The 22,349-nt window shown below is 44.2% G+C and overlaps 1 protein-coding gene across 2 annotated transcripts in view; it reads left to right on the top strand.

The window, feature by feature from the left end:
• The window catches only part of LOC114599940 (formin-F-like), a 134,392-nt gene extending 124,848 nt beyond the window's left edge, over positions 1-9,544 (top strand). For both annotated transcript variants that reach the window (XM_077929300.1, XM_077929299.1), the window contains exons 16-17: positions 745-828; positions 9,292-9,544. In XM_077929300.1, the coding sequence (XP_077785426.1) occupies positions 745-828; positions 9,292-9,396 (189 nt within the window). In that variant the 3' untranslated portion in view covers positions 9,397-9,544. The remainder of the gene's footprint in view (positions 1-744; positions 829-9,291) is intronic.
• Positions 9,545-22,349: the final 12,805 nt, after the last annotated feature.

Genomic DNA, 22,349 nt, shown 5'->3' with positions numbered 1-22,349 from the left:
GGTGGTTCAAATCTCCACGATGGGCTGAGCTCCCATTGCTCGGTTCCTGCTCCTGCCAACCTAGCAGTTCGAAAGTACGTCAAAGTGCAAGTAGATAAATAGGTACCGCTCTGGTGGGGAGGTAAATGGCATTTCTGTGCGCTGCTCTGGTTCGCCAGAAGCGGCTTAGTCATGCTGGCCACATGATCTAGAAGCTGTACGCCAGCTCCCTCGGCCAATAAAGAGAGATGAGCGCCGCAACCCCAGAGTCGGTCACGACTGGACCTAATGGTCAGGGGTCCCTTTACCTTACATTCCTTCCACACAGAGGCCACACTCACATTTCTCCATTCAGGCGAGCAAGAAGTATTCTCCCAGCTCATGGGCACCTTCAAGCCAGGCAAAAGCATTGAAGGAGGCTGCAGAGCACACCTGGTGAGGGGTGTGGATTGGAGAAGGGCATGGCCTGAGAAGAATCCTGACAGGGAAGGTCTGCAGGATGGCCTGAGGTTCTCCACTCCTTGCTTAAGCCTTCCTCTCACCCCACCACTATGATGGACAAGTTAAAGGAGTGGAGGATGCCTGTGTGTGTGTGTGTGTGTGTGTGTCTGAGTGTGGTGCATGTGTGTGCGAATTCTGAACATTCAAGTTTGACTCCCTCCAACCCAGTGTTTGTGATCTTTTTTTATTGATGTTTGTAAGTGGCTTTGAGGTCGCATTAGACTTTAATGTGACACTCATTCCAGATTGTGCTTTATGTTTCAGGATTTGATTCAGGCATATGAAGGCGACCTTTCTCAGTTATTTAGAAGCTGTCAAGAAATGAAAAAGGCCTATCACAACATACTGGTACGTTTTATTTTAAAATATAAGTGTCAAATAAGCTGTTTTCTTATCAACAGTGACCTCTAGAAATGCAGAGAAATATCACCTTTGACAAATATGATTCTTAGTGCAGCGTTTAGGCTGCATTCTCAAACACCCATTCTAGGGAGCGAGCTCTTGAGAACAGTGCACTTTTGAGTAAATATGCACTGGATTAGGTAATTATTGAAGGCAGCAGTCCTGCATACATGTATTACATGGGAGTAAATCTCATTGCATATAGGAGGCATTTCTTCTGTTCCACTAACTATGCTTAGGAATGCACCATCTATGTTTTAAATCAGATTGCTGCTGTTCATTTAATCAACTTGCACAGTTTACCTTAACGTGTCTCAGTGCTTTTTCAAAATAAATAAATAATACTTAATTAAAGTAACAGGGACTTCTAGCAAATAACACTAAGTGACACAGACAAAAACCTTTATTGTATGGAGATTCCTAATGCATTTCCTGAATGAAGTGACTCTTTGCATCAACACTTATTATCTTTGAATTTCCTTTCACGGGTGATGAATCCAATTAAAAAAAATATGATGAATGCATGGCTAATGCAAAGTAGTATGCAAGAAGAAGGATGCAAAACAATTCTCCATAATTTTCCAAGCTGTGGTAAATCTCAACGCATTGCACTCTCTCTGCACATCTTGACTGTAAATGCTGTACCTACTTTATGTTTCAAGTTCATGTTCTTGCAGTGGCAATGACTGCTGGGGTGAGGCCACTTTGGATGTTGCCTTTAGCAATGTGAGAGCTGCTGCAGCTAAGCTCCAAAGCCAGTGTGGTGTAGTGGTTAAGAGCGGTAGACTCGTAATCTGGTGAACCGGGTTCGCTTCCCCGCTCCTCCACATGCAGCTGCTGGGTGACCTTGGGCTAGTCACACTTCTTTGAAGTCTCTCAGCCCCACTCACCTCACAGAGTGTTTGTTGTGGGGGAGGAAGGGAAAGGAGAATGTTAGCCGCTTTGAGACTCCTTCGGGTAGTGATAAAGCGGGATATCAAATCCAAACTCCTCCTCCTCTTCTTCTACTTTCTGCTCTGTTTGTCAATGGAGGAAGTATGGATGACGAGCTTGCAGGGTGGATGCTAGTTATTCCGTAAAGAAGAAAAGGTGCTCTACATATGCTCTCTTCTTTATTACCGCTCCATGCAGCCCAAGGATGAACTCTGATGTTGTTGGGAAGAGGTTCCAAGGCTAGGATCCGGTGAGCCCCGCCTCAGATCACACCCATCATGGATGTTCATGGCTCTTACTTTCTGCTGTAGACATCTGAGCCAGCCTGAGATGGCTAGATTTCACCAGGCCCTTGATAACCTCCATGGTGCTTGACTACTTAGACTGTGAGCCAAAGTTCCCAAGCACAATTCAAGGTGTCGGTGATTATGTATAAAGCCCTAAATGGCTTAGACCATGGCTATTGGAAAGACCATCATTTATCCTTTGGGCTTGGAGATCAAACATAGCTTTCCAGGCCTCTCTAGTTGACTCCTTGAGTGTTGCCTGGCTGGAACATCTCCTTGAGCTCTAGTGATGTTTCTTGCTTGTTTAGATGGAGGACAGAGAGGGCTGTGAGAGTATTTGTAATAACTAGCCTACTGTAAGATTCACATTTGTTGCACCACCGCCTCTGGCTCTGCCCACCACTGTCATGTGGCCCCTGGAAACCTTCCCATAAGGCCCTGTGGCCCTCAGACTGCAAAAGGTCCCCATCAGAGGCTATGCTCCATGTCCTTCAGAGACTTAGCCGGTTGGGATTGCTCTTCTCAGTATGGGAACAAAGGTTATAAAAGGTGGGAGAGCAGGTGGATCTCATTACCCCCTCCCCCAGTCTCTCCCTAGTACCTGCAAACTCCTCCTCCTTTCCTGGGTGTCCTGCCAAGAAAAGACTATCCTGGTTCAAAATGTTTTGCTCTGTGGAGCCCACTGGGGCAAGAGTTTCCCCGAGAGGTGGTTACCTCCTGGGACTATGTTCCAAAGCCACCTCTTGGACCACAGCAACTTCTCGGGTTTAGGTGAATTCTCCCATCTGTGGTTTTTAATGTTGGGTAAGGTTTCAGCTCCCACGAAAGCTCTCCTGAAACTCTGTGCATTTATATGGTTTTCCCGCTGCATGGGTTCTTCGATGTAAAATAAGTTGACTGCTTAGACTGAAGCTCTTTCCACACTGCGTGCATTTAAATGTTTTCTCCCTTGTGTGGGTTCTTTGGTGATATGAAAGGCAACTGCTTACACTAAAGCTTTTTCTACACTCCATGTATCTCCATGCCTTTCCCCACATCACATGTACTGAGGATGCAGCCTTGGATCACAAATGATAACTCTCAAATCTAATTTGCTATGCCACTGTGTAGCTACACTTTTTAAAATAAAAGACAAGAGAGACACTGAAAAAGACCTTGACATATTCTTATGAAAAGGTTATTTTCAGTAAAACCTCACTAATTGCATTTTTCTGGGTCCAGCATTGCTTTAATCTTCTGCTCCTGTTCAGATGATGCTCCCAAATGCTTGAGGGGCCTCACCATCCCTTTCTGTAATGTTTTATGTAAAACTGAGAAGCAATCACCTCTCTACATACACATTCTCATCTGCAAATAACATTGAATATGCTCTGCACCAGAAGCAGCTTCCTAGAGGGAGCGGAGCTGTTTTGCCAGCTTCCTGGATGGTGGGTCACTGTTGTTTACTGAGAGGAAAAGGGGACCATGGTGTGGACATCAGCATAGTGCACTGGCAGGAGTGTTGGACTGGTTCGGCTGGGGCATTTGCACCACGCCAGACTCCCTGATGCCTCACCCATCCTCCTCATAGTAAGTATCAATAATTCACCTGCCAGGAAGCTAGTGCAGGGTCTCAGCCTTACTCAGCAAGCTCTTTCTGCTCTGCACCTTAAGGTAGGTTTACCAGCCGTCCCCGGTTCCCGGGGACAGTCCCTGGATTTGCATATCTGTCCCCGGACAAATTCTGTCCCCGGAATGTCCCCAGATTTGCAAATCTGTCCCCGGGAAACGTGGCAGCAGCAACCTCAGCAGCCCGGAGCCAGCCTGGTAGTGAAGTTGGCTCTGGCTGGCTTCAGGAGCTGCTCGCTGCTGTGGCGCCCGCCATTTTTCCTCTCCGGAAGTTCCCATATGATGTGTCTTGTGTGCAGTTTTTCTACCGGGCAAGGTGCAAAGCAGTTCTTTCACACCCTGTGAAACATAAATGTGCAGGTTTTTAAAAAATAGGCTACGGCGCGCTGCCCACCTGCTACTCCCGATCCTATCCTGATCTCCTGCCCCCTGCCCCCTTTGTTTGGACAATCTGGGGAGGCTCGGGAGTCGCAGGCGGGCAGCTGTTGCCCAGTTTTTTAAAAACTCTGCACATTTATGTTTCACAGAGTGCAAAAGAAGGGCATTGCACCTTGCCTGGCAGAGAAACCGTGTGCCTTGCGCCCCTCCTGGGCAATGGCTGCCCACCCATGACTCCCAAGCCTCCCCCAATCTGTCAAAACAAAGGGCTAGGCTCGGGCGTCATGGGTGGGCAGCATGCCGTTGCCCAGTTTTTAAAAAACTCTGTGCATTTATGCTTCACAGGGTGCGAAAGAAGGGCTTTGCACCTTTATACAATATGCATGTGTGCTTGGGCCCAGGGTCTTTTGCCTCACCATCCCCACTACTGACTCCCTGTTGCTACTCAGCTTAAAAAAAAAAAAAAAAGTGTCCCTGAATTCATTGAAAAAAATCTGGTAACCATACCTTAAGGTTGCAATCCTGCGCATGCTTGATAGGAAGCCAATGCTATGAAAGTCAACAGAATGCAAAGTTGGATGGATCCGTTGATTTCAGTTTCTCTCTGTTTCATTTCCCCCTCATTTCTGCATCACTTTATTTTAAAAATTCTCTCTCACACACAAATTATTTGCTTTTTAAGTGCATTTTTCTTTCTACGCGCATATTTGCAAGCAACGTTCCTGGGTTATCACATTGTTTTCACTCAAATAATGGAGACCTTCTTCACAAAATTTGGAGAACTATGAATTTCAAATGGTAGGTGTGTTTCAGTTTGTTTATTGGTTCAGGAAGTATGAGTCAGGCTGATGCAACCCCTTCGCATCACTAGTGTATTGTATTTCCATTGAGTCTCACTGAGGTTTACTTCTGAGTAGGTGTGCCTAAGTCTGCAGTATGAGTTAAGACTAATCTTTGTTGGATTCTACCTGGAGGCTGTGATTTTCCACCCATTTCAAATGGGTGCTTAAAAATCTGTTGCAGAACACTGACACAGCAGCTGTTCAGAAGCTTCAAGCCATATCATTACTATAGCTTTTGAATTAGACTGTGCAACTACAGACTACTATGTTACAGCCTTTGAGGTTGTACTCTTCTGGCTATAGAACAGCCTTCCCAGAACAGAATTACCTGGTGGTCATTTTGGTGACTAATGACTACTTTTTAAAAATAAATACATCACATTTTAAGCAACTAGCATTCTAAACAAAAGCTGGATGGGGTTTGTCTAAATTGTCTTGCACAATTTTTCTCCGCCTCCCTTCAATTTTTCCATGCTCAGATTTTTGGGGGTTTGTTTTGCTTCTTGGATTTGAACATTTTATTCTGAGTGGCTGGGGAAACACAACCAGATGGGCAGGGCATAAATAATAAAATAATTATTAATTATTAATTATTAATTATTAATTATTAATTATTAATTATTAATTATTAATTATTAATTATTAATTATTAATTATTAATTATTAATTATTAATTATTAATTATTAATTATTAATTATTAATTATTATTGATAGGATGCTCATAAGGGACTGTTTATAAAACAAGCAGCCAAACAAGCACATGCATTGGTTGGATGTGCTACTCTTTCCACTGAACATCTATAGCAAACAGAGTTCCCAAGCCTGTCAATACAGTGGTACCTCGCAAGACGAATGCCTCGCAAGATGAAAAACTCACAAGACGAAAGGGTTTTTGGTTTTTGGAGTTGCTTCGCAAGACGATTTTCCCTATGGGCTTGCTTCGCAAGACGAAAACATCTTGCAAGTTTGTTTCCTTTTTCTTAAAACCGTTAATACAGTTGCGACTTGACTTCGAGGAGCAACTCATAGCACGCGGTGTGGTAGCCTTTTTTGAGGTTTTTGAAGACTTTGGTGATTTTTGAAGCTTTTCCAAAACTTTTCCGAAACCGTGCTTCGCAAGACGAAAAAATCGCAAGACGACAAAACTCGCGGAACGAATTAATTTCGTCTTGCGAGGCACCACTGTACTCCTAAGAGTATCCCGCAGCTCTTGGTAGCAGCTGCATTATCAACAATGTAGATAAATCTATTGGTTGCTGCACTTGTTACTCCCCAATTTTGGGGTATGTGTGCGTGCTTCATCATAAGGAGATATGATGGGATTAACATTTGATTCGCGTAGGATTGCCTTCAATTTACCCCGCTGGAGATCAACACCTTCTAGATGTTTGGTCGTTAGCTGTAGAAATAGTATCTTTTCTTCACTACTGCTTAATTATTGGCAAGCCTTTCGTGGGCTGTGTTATCATCTACAGGCTTCCATCACCCCAGAGGTGCAATTAGGAGCTCATTGTGAGAGCTATTGATTAGTCACTGATAGAGGAAGTTTAGTTGATTGGTGAGTGAATTAGATTTGGAATGATTTGTGACTCTTTGCTTTGGGTCCCTGTAAGAGTCTGTTGTCAGATTATGCGTTTTATTGATATGCCAAAATAAAGAGAAACAGAGCAAATGAATAATCAATCGACCATCAGAACAAAGGATAAGGAGACTTTGCTGAAACCATTCTGTGCAATTGATGATGGGCCATAATGCAACTTCACAGTCCTCACTTTGCTTAGAAGTAGGAACAAATTCCATAGTGTGAGTTTGCTTTTTAAGCAATGCTGTATGGTTATTTGATGAGGGATCAGTAGTGAGGTTCCAGCTTGGTATGAAGGAGAAATTTGATTTCATCTGAAGCAGAATCTATTAAATTCTCACTTTCCAAAAAATAAATAAATATGTGAACCGAAACATAGCTACCTTTCAAAATTTGCACTCATCTGAATTTTGCTATGCAGTTCGCCAAGTAATGTTTTAAAAATGCATATAAAGGGCAATACAATAAATAAATAAATATATTGGTGAAAGCATAACAAAGAAATACATTATATTAGGGCAAATTGTTTGGAAAAAATGTGTACATTAGTGAAAACTTCATATAAAGATGTGTTTATTAGGTGAAATTTGTACTAAAACACTGATGGATTTTCATGAGGGTTTTTTTTTTATGGCTGCAGAATGTGGAGAACTGAATTTAAGATCAGAAAAATAAGAAACTGGGAGAACCAAAAGTGACAGATCCTTCCACCCTGACTTCTAGTTTCTCTGATTCTAACATGGGCATGCCACAACAGCCCGTATATCTGAAAAATGCTTTTGCAATGCCTCTCCACCATTTTTTCTCCAGACAAAATATATCCAAGCTTTCCTTATAGTGATTGGACTCCAGGTCCCTCACCATCTTTTGCATTAGTACTTATTTGACTGTATTGAACAGTTTGGATGTTTGGAATTATGTATTGTTTTATGTAACTTCTTTTAGTGGTCACCATTTTTAGGAAAAAATCCTTTGAACAAATGGCACATATATTGGCTAAATGAATAAATATTTGTTGCCCTCCTTTGAGCTGACCATAAGTTCTACCATTTTCTCTTGAGATAGACTCTGGACACCCTTCAGCTGGTTTGGATGGTAATGCCAACTGGAGCGTATGGGAATTGTAGTTCAAAACATCTGGAGGGCAGTAGGTTGAGAAAGGCTGTTCTGGACCCCTAAGAGCTGTACCTCGATCCTCATCATCCCACCCATATAATGCAATTGTGAAAAGCACAGAGCCTCCACCAGAAAAAAGATGGCAATATTTCTTTCCATCTCCCTTTTCTTATCCTAAATGCTTGGGGCAGAAATTGCAGGTTAAGACATATAGAATGTTGTAGATATAACCAATGACAGACAGAGATAGCTTTTCCTTATGCTGCATCCAGGAACTGGGCAAATTCCAAGTATGGATTTAATGGCTAACTTGTTAACTCTGGCCAAATTGTTCTTTATCCAAATAGCTTAAAAATGTTAATGTGATTTTCTCACTTAGGGCAGTGGATTGGTTGAACAAACTGTGAGAAACAGATGAAGTTGACAAGTTAACTATCCTAATTTTAATTAGGGAATGCATTGAGGATATAGGTGTGCTTATGTATTCAATTAATAGTATCTACTTTCTGAATTACTGTAATAATAATCGAAAAGGAATTTGATGTGATTTCGAATTTCTCAAAGATTATATAGTACGGGTGTAATTCAAGAGTAAATCCTTGCTTTTAATTTTTGTTGTGCAAGTGAAATAAGCTAACTGCCCATTACTCTATTTAACACTTAATCCCAAATAGTGGTGGAAAGAATTTTTAAAATCTAGCATTCTTTCAAATGATGCCTGGGCTCAAATTAGGGTGCCTCTCAGGAGAAGGGAAATCCATCATTGTGAAACAGTCACCAAAATGACCTATACAATGGTGTGAGATTAGTGAACCAGGAGGACTAGGCCAGTCCCCTAAATGTTTCCCTGGCCCCTTGTTCCCAAAGCCTCAGAAGCTCCTGTCCAGCTTGGGAAGGAGGTGCGACACTCACATGCACAACTTTGTGACATCATGCGCACATGCTCCCACAGTCATCCTCACAAGCTGGTGTCTCTGGCCCTTACTGTTCTGCTATGAAAAATTTCACCGCATAGGCTCAGGTTGTATATATGTGTAAGTAAATCATATATCATATAGACACCACAGTCACCACTGTGCCTCATTTCCAAAAGGAAATACGAATCCTGGGTGAGCGCCTGGGACCCCTGGAATCTCACACTTGCTTGGAGATTGGTATGGCATGCAACAATACATATCAATAAGGAATCAGTACATGACATCTTAGAAATGTAGAGGCAATTGTCCTTGTTTAAGTGTGTTGGGTCCTGCATATTTTGATCATAAAGAGGCCTGATTCTCACTTTAAGATACATGTGGGAAATGCAGGAGAGAACATAGAGGATGGAATAGCATTTCTGCAATGTGGTGGATCTGTTTATCTTGACCTTCCTGCCATCAGTTGCCATCCTTATACCATTTGTATTCAAAATGCTTCCAGCAATAAATTCTGCTTGTAAACCATTTGGGTTTGGCTTTTTGTAACAGAACGTTCCAACCCAGTTTAAGTGCCATTTTGCTTCCTGGGCCTTCATTGTGACAAACCCTACACTCACATAGAGGAAGCAGGCTATATTTCAGCTCGTCACTCTTGCCTGATCTCTTCAATCCACAATAATCTTTACATGGCTCATATGTGAATAACAGTAAACATCTAGTCTTTATTGTTATTATTACCTTGCAGATGAAATTTGGGGAAGCAGAAGATCGAGACTCAGAAGAGCTTTTTGCCTGGATTTCAACTTTTATCAGTGATTTCAGAAGAGTCTCAGCCGAGATGATACCATGAGTGCAGTCACTGATTCGGCAAAACTGAACAGTGTTGCCTTGAGGGTGTCAGCAGAAATCGGATGATTTGTGGGGTTATTGTTTTAGTCATTTGTACATCAATGAATTTCTGCTTGAATGTAACTTTCTTAATGACCTTGCAGACCCTGTGCTGAAAAACCACTGCTGCCAGGAAGGCCCAAATGGGATTTACAATAGTTCTTCCAGGTGGGTAGAGTAAGGAGAACAGGACAGTTGATTTGTACTCAGGCCTGAACCAGTCTCTGGATGTAAGCCAAGAACTTCCTAACTTTGTGAAAGACCATGGACTATATATGATTTGCCACTTTCTCCAATGTGCTGCCCTTCAGATGTTCTGGAGCAGTTTTTGAACATCCAGAAGGCATCAGCTTGACAGAGGTTTTTTCAGACACAGAAGAACAGTGATGTTCCACTGTAGCCCTGCAACTTGAAAGCAATATAAAGCCCTTTTCTGGGCCACCTTTGGTATAAATTATAGAAATCTATCACTTTGCCCTTATTGTATGTGTTTAACAGAGCAGTGCTTTCTACTGACCTCAGGTATCCTGAACTAGAGAAAACAGCATCCACGTGTACAGGTGCCCTCAGTGCTGGCCCTAGACCAAAGAGTGCCCCAGGTGAGGAGCATCCTCAGTGGCCCTCTATTGAATACCTTTTTTCCTGACTGCATTCAAAGCACAGTTGATTAATGCATAGATTGGATGCATGGCTTGTCCCCGTCACCCTATCCCTGACCACAAGCACACAGATCACTTCAATGCAAGCTGATTCCACTGAATGGGCAACTGTTGTTTGAAAATGTACTCATAATAAAAATAAACAATGCTGCAATGCTGATCACGAAAGTAAGTATTGCCATCTTTTCAAATGAAGAAAAATTGGTTGAATTACTGTTGTTTTAGCTGTTGAGTTCCACCCCCAAGCCCAGCATCTTAGGTCAGGGGTGTAGAAACGTAGTCCTGGTGAGCAGGAAGATTTTGTGGCAAAGCCTACTGGGAAGAGTTGTTGTGCTAACTAAGCCTGAGCTCTTTTGTTTCTTGGAATAAAGAGTTCACTTCACTGACATGTGAGTTATTGCTGACCAGCTCCCGGCTCCCGGCTTGACATCAAGGTGGGTCTTCACAGCATAACCAGGATCCTTGCTCCTGTTTTGCTGAATACAGGCACTATTAACACTCATGTCCAGGTCTAGGGCTCAAGACTTCATCAAATCTCACTTGCGGCCATCAGCATTTGACTGCCACCATACAGCAGCAGTCAATGTGTGATAGATGTGCAATACATTTCTCATATCAGGTCAACTTCAAATTCAAATTCATAAATACATAACAGTGAATTCCAAACTACAGTGGTACCTCGGGTTAAGTACTTAATTTGTTCTGGAGGTCCGTTCTTAACCTGAAACTGTTCTTAACCTGAAGCACCACTTTAGCTAATGGGGCCTCCTGAAGCAAAGTTCTTAACCTGAAGCACTATTTCTGGGTTAGCGGAATCTGTAACCTGAAGCGTATGTAACCTGAAGCGTATGTAACCTGAGGTACCACTGTATGGCATTGCATTTCAGGTTTGTTGTTTGCTTAGTCGTCCCATGCCTGGAATGGAAATCAATCCAGTGAATGTGATTGGTTGCTGTTGCTTTCTGTCTGCAAACAGTACGTAACTGATGACCTTTCTTTGTCCATTGGCATTGTGTTTCCCTTGTACTGAAATGAATGGAGTGGAAAAACGCAACAAGGTCACTTGTGCACTTAATCATGTAGGTTACATAAATTCAAACCAGTAGGCAGTGAGATGAATAGCATAGTTTTGTGTGGAAGACGAATTGCAGTGGAACAGTCACAGTGTCACATGCAATGGATCCAGGGTGGAACAGAAAAAAAGCTTGGAGTGGAATGCCCATCCTGGGCTTCCATTTAAGAGTAAGTATCTGGATGAGGGACGCGGGTGGCGCTGTGGGTAAAAGCCTCAGCGCCTAGGGCTTGCTGATCGAAAGGTCGGCGGTTCGAATCCCCGCGGCGGGGTGCGCTCCCGTTGTTCAGTCCCAGCGCCTGCCAACCTAGCAGTTCGAAAGCACCTTCGGGTGCAAGTAGATAAATAGGGACTGGCGGGAAGGTAAACGGCGTTCCATGTGCTGCGCTGGCTCGCCAGATGCAGCTTTGTCACGCTGGCCACGTGACCCGGAAGTGTCTCCGGACAGCGCTGGCCCCCCGGCCTCTTAAGTGAGATGGGCGCACAACCCTAGAGTCGGACACGACTGGCCCGTACGGGCAGGGGTACCTTTACCTTTTACCTTATCTGGATGAGGGCATGGCTGGTTGGAAGGAAGAAACCTTGAAGAGGAGCACCTTGAAACTAAAGATACATTGCAATGTCTCATTGTCGGTTCCAACTGCATGATATTGCCCTACCTTTTTTAATTAAAAAGAGAGAGAGGCTAATACCAGTTTTAGCATAGTTCACTGTCGGAGTGATTCAAGATACTAGTATTGTGTTGATGGAAGGGGCAAAATGTTAGGAACAGAAGCAAAAGTTACAAAAGCAATTAGTTTCACAGAATCGTCACAATGCATTTTACAGCTAACTAACTTGCCTCGCTAAAGAAATTTGCACTTCCCCCAGATATTTGCCGGTTTGAGTGTTGGTTTTAATAATCACACAATAAATGGAAGGACGGCAAATTGCCTGTGAGATCAGGGGGAGGGGGCATAGGACTTGCAAATGAACAGAGAAAATTATTTTTATCGTGTGAGTGGAAAAGGGTGTTACATGTGCTATATATAGTGCCTGGGAAAGGATGACTGAGAAATGTTGTTCTGCCCTATCTTTCTACTCTGCTCCTGAAATAGGAAGAATGAACCTCAGCTGAACAACGGGGCAGCTGCTAACCCTTAGATATTCATGCAAGATAGCACCTCATTGATTTGGTGCCTATTAGGATGGTTGGAAAAGGAGACTGCAATCTTCATATTACCATCCAAAACCCCCAAAACATAGAAATTCAGCAGGTGCCTTCTGTTTCAACTTTTAAACCCCTTCTGAAAAACTGTCTATTCTGTCAGGTAATTAAGAATGCATCTTTTCATAATATCTGATTTCCAATTTTGACTTTCTTACATGGTTTTTATTGCGAGGTTTTATGTGTAGCTGTCATGAACCTCTTTGATAGATGGTAGATGGACCAAGGGACTGACTGAGTCCTACTCTTTGGAGAAGTTCACAGAACATTTCCAAGATAGTATGAGGCAAGCTTGGGAGAGGTTTTATTTTTTTTAAAATAAATGAATGAATGAATGAATGAATGGTATTGAGAAAGTGGTAGGTTTATAGTTTGATGGAATCCAATAATACTATTCTGTCTAGCCAATCACCTACTATGTATTCTCAACTTTTCATTCTTTTGCATTAGAATACAAGATTTACTTGAAACAATCTGGTGGTTTTTTTCCTACTAGGAAGGGTTGGTCATACCTGGATTGTTAAGCCGCACTGCCATATCCTTCAACATTCCTCAGATGAAAATAGGAGTATTTCTCACTTTGCCCCACAACTGGTCCTCCTCAACCCCCCATTTTTGTGTGTCTCCATGCCCTCCCATAGAGAATTTCCTATCAGAAGAACTTTGAGTGCCACCACTGCTACACCAGTGGGATCCAGCACACATACCCTCCACTGCCCTGAGAAAACTCCTTAATCGCTTTGCCGGCGGCCTTCCCTTTCCCTGCACACCCGCCAGCTGTGCCCCATCAACCATATGGCTGGTGGGCATGCAGCTTGCCTCCTAAGCCTCCGCGGGAGGAGAGCGATCCCTGCAGAGGCTTCGGATGGAAGCTGCGCCCCACGAACTATATGGTTGGCGGGTGTGAAGCTTGCCTCCCAAGCCTTAGTGGGAGGAAAGCGATCCCCGCAGAGGCTTGGGAAAAGGTCAACAACACTGGGAAAGGGGGGAGGCGCCGGGGGGATCTTTGCACCACGGCACCGGATATGCTTAAGACGGCCCTGGCCTTCCCTTCCCCTTAGAGCCAGTGTGTCATGTGGGGCTGGGCCTTGGCAGCGTCAGCCTCTCCTCCTCCCCTGCCCCTCCCAAGGGAGGAGACTCCCTTACAGCCTCTGCAGCTACCATTGTCATCGCTTGGGACAAGTGCTGGCTCATCCTCTTCCCCAAGTTTGGCACTGGCAGGGAAACTAGGGACATTTTGGGATCAATCATTTCCCAAATTCCAGCATTGCTTCAAAATTAGTTTATGTGATGCAGCTGGACCATTATTATTATATTATTAAAAAATCACTTTGCCAAACACTAACATTGTTGTTATGGTCCAACACATTCTAACCACCTTTTCTCGTTGCTTTCTTCTTTCCCTTCGTTGCTGTTTTATAGGTTGTAACAACCCACGATATTCTACTTATGGCTACCCATGATGTCACCGCATAGAATCGTGACATTATTGGCAGTGAAGGCAAGCAAGGCCCAGGGGCAGTGAGGGCATAGAAAGGGGCATCGAGAAGTGGCAGCAGGCAGAGTAATAAAAGGGTGCTGAGCAGCACCAAAGCAATGCTAACATTTTAAAAATGAACATGCTAAACTGCTGAGAGCTGAAGGATCCTTCCAGCTTGCGATCATGAATATGACGCAGTGAGTAGTTTTAGCTCAGCGCTAATTTTCACTTAGCTGTAATCCAGCCTGAGCCCTCAGAATAGAGTAGCAAGTAAATCTTAACTAACTAAAACTATCATTGGCTGCGAACCTATGCACTTTGTGGAACAAGCCGCTTCTTGCCAGCTAATTAAAATGAGCCTAAAATGAGCCTCAATTGCTAAATTATATCAAAGTTCAACTCTCAGCGGAGTGTTAATTAAACTTCGCTAAACTTAAGAAGATAGCTGGATAGGTTGGCTCTATATCCGGTAGACAGATTTCGGAAGACCTTAGTTCATCTACCCACCCATTAAGAAGTAGCACTACTCTGTGCTTTGCCCTTCAATTTTTTAGAAGCTTTCTTACCCTAAGAAAGTGGCCTTTGTTTTTCTGCCTCATTTGCACGGTGATTTAGATTCTATTTTTATTTTTTTAAAAAAGGATGGGTGCAGGGTTCAGCTTTCATTAGCAGTATGAGATGGCCAAGGGTTATGTGTGTGTGTGTGTGTGTGTGTGTGTGTGTGTGTGTGTGTGTTATTTTCCATTAAGAACATCGCCAGCTCTCTGCAGCCTCCGCAGCTGGTTGGAGGTATGGTTTGAAGATACTGTATAGAAATATAAGCAGCCCTGGGTCTCATCAGTGCTCAGATGGGAAACTGCTTGGGATGGGAACCGATCAGTGCTCAGATGGGAACCGCAGGTCTTTATTTATCAGATTTCCTCCAAGGAGCTCAAGGTGGCAGCAGGCATGGTTTCCCTGCCTCTCCATTTGATCCCTGCAGCGACCCTGTGAGGTAAGGTAAAGGTAAAGGGACCCCTGACCATTAGGTCCAGTCGTGACCGACTCTGGGGTTGCAGCACTCATCTCGCTTTATTGGCCGAGGGAGCCGGCGTACAGCTTCCGGGTCATGTGGCCAGCATTACTAAGCCGCTTCTGGTGAACCAGAGCAGCACACGGAAATGCAGTTTACCTTCCCGCTGGAGTGATACCTATTTATCTACTTGCACTTTGGCGTGCTTTCGAACTGCTAGGTTGGCAGGAGCAGGGGCTGAGCAACGGGAGCTCACCCCATCGCGGGGATTCGAACCGCTGACCTTCTGATCGGCAAGCCCTAGGCTCAGTGGTTTAGACCACAGTGCCACCCGCGTCCCTACCCTGTGAGGTAGGTTCAGCTAAAAGACAGTGGCTGGTCCAAAGTCACCCAGTGAGCTTCAGGGAAGAATGGGGATTTGAACGTTGGTCTCCCAGGTCTTAGCCCTAGTCCAGCACTCTGACCACTACACCACATTGGATCCCATGATGGGGGAAAAGGTTGACTATAAATGGAAGAAAATAAATTAAAATAAAATAAAACAAACCCCTGGAGGAGTTAGAATCATAGAATTGGAAAGGACCCTGAGGATAATCTAGTCCAGGGGTCAGCAACGTTTTCTGAGGCTGGTCCAGTCTACTCCCAGGCAGACCTCTCGGTGCACACATGCTATTTCTGGTGCTTGTCCGACCCGGAAGTCGGTCCCCGTGGTGAGGGGAAAAAATGGTGATATATATATGTACCTAAGATTACAAACTTAATTCGTTCCAGAGGTCCGTTCTTAACCCGAAACTGTTCTTAACCTGAGGCACGCTTTTGCTAATGCGGCCTCCTGCTGCTGCCAGCACACAATTTCCATTCTCATCCAGGGGCAAAGTTTGCAACCCGGAGCAACTACTTCCGGTTAGCGGAGTTTGTAACCCGAAGCATTTGTAACCCGAGGTACCACTGTATATATAATGGGGATTGAACCTGCAACCTTGGCATTATCAGCACCATGCTCTTACCAGCTGAGCTATTCAGTAGGTTATGTCTCATGCTATTGTTCTCCAAGCTTTAACTGAGGGATGGGAAGCCAGGGAAACTTCTTTTTTAAGTGAAGTCCTTCATTTTGAAAACAAAAAGGTTACCACTGTGATTTCTTTAAAAGAAAAGAAGACTACTAAGGGACAGCTGTTGGGTACATGGCAAACAACTTCTGTACCTTCCAACCTCTACAGATAACCTTAGCTGAGGAACTGACAGAGTTTTTCATTAAGTTGGACCATCAAGGATGTAGAGAGATGATTTGTAGAATGAAAATGAGGGCACTCACAAACACCCCTCTGCCACCTCAAGAGTAAGGCCAGTGCAACAAAAAAACTCTCACACCACCCGAGAGAAGTTATCCAAATTTTTCTTTTCCCTTTGCAAATTTTAGAATTTAATTTCTTTCTTTTTTTCATTCATTGATAGATAATGGTTTGATAGAAGAAGAAAAATGGGGGGTGGTTTTTTTTGGCGCAGCATTACTAAGATGACTAGATTCAAATCTTCAAGCGCAGCAGAGTTCTGAAGACCTAAAATTAGCATTCAGCCTTAATGCACATAGTTATCTGAAGCAATGCAATGTTTTGCTTTTCAGCATACATTTTGAAATATGTTTGGCATAAATACAGATATTGAATAATCTACCAGGATTTTCTAGGCTTTCTTTTTACTATGGGTCATATTCCTCATCGAATGGATGAGGAATGCTATGCAGTCTGGTGGGGGAGCAGAATTAGACATCTTTATGCAATCCTACTCAGAACTAAACCCTATTGAATTCAGTGGGACTTACACCCAGGTAAAGTGGCACTAGGGCTACAACCTGAACACGTTAAAAGTTTGAAATCTTCATATGCTTACGTCTTGCAAAGACAGCAAATGACCTTTTCCTCCAAATATGTACCCTGGGTAGCCACTGATGGCTAGAAGGTGCTTGCTTACATGAACGTTGATGGCTGGTGGTTAACAGCTAATTAGATAATAATAATAATATAATAATAATTTATTTGTACCCTGCCCATCTGGCTGGGTCTCCCCAGCCACTCTGGGCAGCTTCCAACAAAATTTCAAAATACATTAAAATGTCACACATTAAAAACTTCCCTGAACAGAGCTGCCTTCAGATGTCTTCTAAATGTTAGGTAGTTGTTTATCTCTTTGACATCTGATGAGAGGGTGTTCCACAGGGCGCCACTACCGAGAAGGCCCTCTGCCTGGTTCCCTGTAGCTTTGTTTCTCACAGTGGGGGAACCGCCAGAAGGCCCTCGGCGCTGGACCTCATGCTAAGATGAAAGCTGAAGCACAAAACTTTGGACGCTATTCAGCTAGGTTTTACTCAGGAGTAGACCCACTGAAGTGGATGAACATGACAGAATTAGGACAATTACTTTCAGTGAGACAATTACTTTCAGTGAGTTGAGTACCATCCTTTGAGTTATTTGAATGTGATGAGTGAAGGAGAAAGAGGTATGACTTTTGCAGCTGGAAGAGACGGTTGTGCTTGCAGGGTGCGTGTGTGATACAGGCATAGTGTTTATCTTTGCGGAAATGGAGGCATTTCAAAAGTCTAGGTATTTATGCAGCCGCTTTCCCCCAGAGCTGCACTTGCATATTATTAAGTAAACAGAAACTGCAAAGCACAACAGTTCTCTGATACTCTGTCCTCCCAGGGAGTTCCCCACCAGGTTGGGATGACACATTACACAGCAATATGCTGAGGCCTTCTTTCCTCTCATCACCGATAGCATTTAGTCCTTCTTCATTGCATGTGATGTTTCTTCACTAGCCAATTATATTGAATGGCAATGGGAGACAAGGTAAGATTTAGGAAGCTGTCTTCTAAAAGTCAGACAATCAGTCCACCTGGTTCAATATTATCTACTCTAGCCAGCAGTGTATGCATGGACTGCACCTCTCCAGGACTTCAGACAATCCCCCTATCTGCTGGGGATTGAACTTGGGATGTCCTGCACTGCCATTGAGCTACAGTTCTTCTCCAGCACTTGGATCAAGGTGGGGAAATGTGATGAGCAAGAGAACAGAGAACTTTTCAGGAAGATGCTATTTTCAGGTGGTTGCCTACGGTCAAGAGTAATGGATAGTCTTACCTTGGAACTTCTTAACACACAAAGAAGTGGAGGGGAGCCATGGAAACATGATGCTACAAGTTGTGGCAGGAGGGTTACTCCAGATGGTCCCCTGAGTCCCTTCCAATTCTTGGGAACATGTACCTGTGGGGGGTAGAATGCGTAAGAGCAAGGTTGGCTAGGAAATGGCTTGGACGAACACCACAATTGGTTAAGCACCATGATTAGCATAGCCAAAGAAGTTGCTCTGTGCCATAGAGGAACTGGGTGGGCCTTTTTGCCACCCCACCTAGTTGCTAGGTAGAAGAACTATAGCCAGAGAAGTGTGTGAAAGCTAGAGACAGGCTTGTTCTGTGCTAGATCCAAGCTGCAACTAATGGAGAAGCAATGGTTGTTAAATGCTGTGAGCCCTACCATCTTATACTCGGCTTGTATATACAGTCGTACTTTGGTTTTTGAACAGCTTTGGCTCCCGAACGCTGAAAACCGAGAAGTGTTCCGGATTGCGAACTATTTTTGGAAGCCGAATGTCCGACAGGGCTTCTGATTGGCCGCAGGAGCTTCCTGCAGCCATTCAGAAGCTGTGCTTTGGTTTCTGAACGTTTTGGAAGTCGAATGGACTTCCAGAATGGATTCCGAAGTATGAATGTATGTGTAAACAAAACCACACATCCTAAAGACACACCGCAGTCTCTGCTGACCTTCATTCCAAGGAAGCCAAACCTGGTTACCCTGGAATCTCTCCCAACTCAGAGATTAGGGTGACATGTAACAATATGTTGGTTTGGCCAACAGAAAAACAAGCAGATATACAAAGGTTTTGCCCCACACCAGGGGTCTGAGTATGGGACGCGGGTGGCGCTGTGGGTAAAACCTCAGTGCCTAGGGCTTGCCGATCGTATGGTCGGCGGTTCGAATCCCCGCGGCGGGGTGAGCTCCCGTCTTTCGGTCCCAGCTCCTGCCCACCTAGCAGTTCGAAAGCACCCCCGGGTGCAAGTAGATAAATAGGGACCACTTTATAGCAGGAAGGTAAACGGCGTTTCCGTGTGCTGCACTGGTGCTGGCTCGCCAGAGCAGCTTCGTCACGCTGGCCACGTGACCCGGAGGTGTCTCCAGACAGCGCTGGCCCCCGGCCTCTTAAGTGAGATGGGCGCACAACCCTAGAGTTGGACACGACTGGCCCGTACGGGCAGGGGTACCTTTACCTTTACCTTTACCATGCCTTTCACTTCCCAATATCTCTCCTTTTTTTTATCGCCATCATTTGTGGCAATATGCCACCTTTAATCAAAGTTAAGCTGATTTCAGCATGCACACTATTTTCTGTGGCTCATTAAGTTCCTCCCATTTGAAATGCTCTTCATTTATATGTGAATCATGTAAAACTACACTGAGCACAATTGCTATTTCCATGGTATCCGGATTCCCCACATCCCCAAACAGCATAAGCTATGGTCACGATCATTTTCTTTTTCTTCCTTCCTCTGGGTTATCGGGACCACCAGGAGGCCCTTTAGAAAAGGAGGAGGGGGAGTTTGTTTATTTTTAACAGTTGTAAAACCAGTTGGCATGTTTTTCTACACACACACACACACACACACACACACACACAGGCATAAAGACACCCCCCCCCCCCGCAAACAAAAAAAAAGGCATAAAGGAAACAGGGAGCAGGCAGGCTATAGAAATTCCTATCAGTTCATTTGCAAATGAATTTAAAAGAGCTTCTCTGTATATTTAAAGCAATGTAAATCATGCAGCAGCAGGTCACTCTCTTGACTCAAATTCCCCGAGAAAGCCACTTGTTGTGAACATAAACTGCTTTCTTACAATTTAAGGTGTGTCATGACATACAACTACTTCTTCCCTTTAGGAGGCAGAATGGGGGCCAACAGGAAGCATCTCGGAACTGCTAGCCAATCAAAAATGGATACCAACGGCTGCTATTGTGCAGGAGAGAGAGGGGGGGAGTGGGGGGGGGAAATATCCCTAACATACTGCAGAGTTGAAGGACCCACTCTGAAAAATGACGCAAGAAAGGAACCCAGCGTTCAATATTTGCCTCACTTTCTTCCAGCATTGAAACCAGGCAATGGAGACACAATGAAAATATTTCATTGGCATATAGTCAAGGCTGTGCATATCAGATGCGAAAACCGGAACCTGCAAAGAATAATATGATTGGGGTTGTTTGTTTGTTTTTGTCTTTTTTTAAAAATTCTATTGGAATGCAAATGCCATAGGCAAACCAAAGCTCAGCTCAGGTGGACCACTCTCCCCTTGATTGCATGAGTTGCACATGGTAAAATATTGCATGGGGGCGGGGATTGCATGCAGAATTTTTATGTTGTGTACCCCAGCTAAGAACAGGTGAACCTCCCTGAGACCTGCAGGTATAGGGCAGTATATAAATTCAATAATTACCCTATTTTTCGCTCCATAGGGCGCACTGGACCATAGGGCGCACTTAGTTTTTAGGGGGGGAAATCAAGAAAAAAAATCTTATTCCCCCCCCCCAGCCCCAAAGAGCAGCGTACAGTCTGTGCGCAACCTCTCCCTGCCGGAGGGGTTGCACGCGGCTATGTCACAAGCCAAGGCAGCCAGCGGGATCCATCTAAAGAAGCCATAGCCCCATGCATAGCCCCATGCAGCCTCTCCCTGCGTCCTATGGAGCGAATACAGGCTCCTTAGCTTCAGCGATAGCAATGCTAAGCCTCCGAAGCGCAGAGGGAGCACTCCCTCCGTGCTCCAAAGGCTTCGCGCGGCTATTCCTGAAGCCTGGAGAGTGAGAGGGGTCGGTGCGTACCGATGCCTCTCGCTCTCCAGGCTTCAGCGAAAGCAACGCGAAGCCTTTGGAACACGGAGGGAGTGCTCCCTCTGCGCTTCGGAGGCTTAGCATTGCTATCGCTGAAGCTAAGGAGCCTGTATTCACTCCATAGGACGCACACACATTTCCCCTCAATTTTTTGAGGGGAAAAAGTGTGTCCTATAGAGCGAAAAATACGGTAATAATAAGAAGAAGAACATAAGAGCAGTCCTGCTGACTCAGACCTAGGTTCTATTGAGTCTAACATTCTGTTCCCTGCAGTGACCAACCAGATGCCTATGGGAAGCTCACAAGCAGGACCTGAGTATGAAAGCCCTCTCCTGTTGCTCCCCAGGGACATATTCAGAGACACACTGTGTGTTCTGGAGGTAACATCACCACCACCACCATTAATTACCTGCCCTTCTCCCAAAGGTCCCATGGAGGGTTGCAACATTAGAACACAGTATTTAAAAATACAATTTAAAGCAAGTCACAATCACAAAATTAAGGTGGGTCTTAAAAATATACACCTCAGGTGTCAAGTGGGTAAAGAGATATACATCTTCTGGAGAATACTGAAGACATAAGGAAGGTGCCAGATGTGGGGAGGGTGCTCCATTACTTAGGGCCTGCCACAGAGAATTTCATCTCCAAGGCAGCCAGCCCCCTGAGCCTCTGAGGGTGAAGGAACTACCAAAATGAGCCCCTCTGCATCGTTCTCTATCAATTTGTCCAACACCCTTTTGAAACCATCTAACTTGACAGCCATGGCTACCTACATCTTGCAATAGTGAAACCCATAGTTTATGTGTGATGTGAAGTAACATTTAATTTTGTCTGCCCTAAATATCCCACTGGCTATTGGATGACCTTGAGTTCTACGGGAGAAAAACATTTCTCCACCCGCTTTCTCCATGCTGTGGGCATAATTTCATACACCTGTCCACACACCCCTTATCATTTTCCTCGCCCTCTTTTGAAAGAAAGGACACTCACAAACAATCCTCAGCCCCCTCAAAAATAAAGTAAGTGCAACTAAACCTCAGCACCTGAGCTGAATCTATGGGAATTTCACTAAAATTTTCTAGCCACCTTTCATCCTTTTGAATGCAGTTTCTTTTCTCATTAACTGATGGAGAATGGTTAAAGTAAAGAAGCAAGATAAAATCTAATAACAAATGGACAAAGTACATTAGGAACCATTTCTTGAAATAAGGGGCATATGACCCTCACATGATGTTCCTCTGTTTTCTTCAGGTGAGAATACTGCTCTAGAGAAGAGAACTATGCACATGCTTTCCTGGATGCATGAGGTTCCTTTAACTGGAGATGCCAGGGACCTTTTGCATCCAACTCACCTTCTCTATCCCTGGGGTTATGCCCCTTCCTCAACTTATCCGCCTAGCAACATTGCTCCCCCATCCCTTATTTCTCTGTCTTTCTTTCCGGTATCCTTGGAAAATCCCCAAATTCTTCTCTCCACTTTGTCTACAATCTGCATGATATAATCAAACTTAGGCACTTTTCTGTCCCATTGATTTAAGCACATGCTTTAAACTC

The sequence above is a fragment of the Podarcis muralis genome, chromosome 5 (genome assembly GCF_964188315.1).
Source record: "Podarcis muralis chromosome 5, rPodMur119.hap1.1, whole genome shotgun sequence".
In the NCBI taxonomy this organism is placed as follows: domain Eukaryota; kingdom Metazoa; phylum Chordata; class Lepidosauria; order Squamata; family Lacertidae; genus Podarcis; species Podarcis muralis.
Note: the sequence above shows the minus strand (reverse complement) of the source record. Positions and strands in the feature narration are given on the sequence as shown.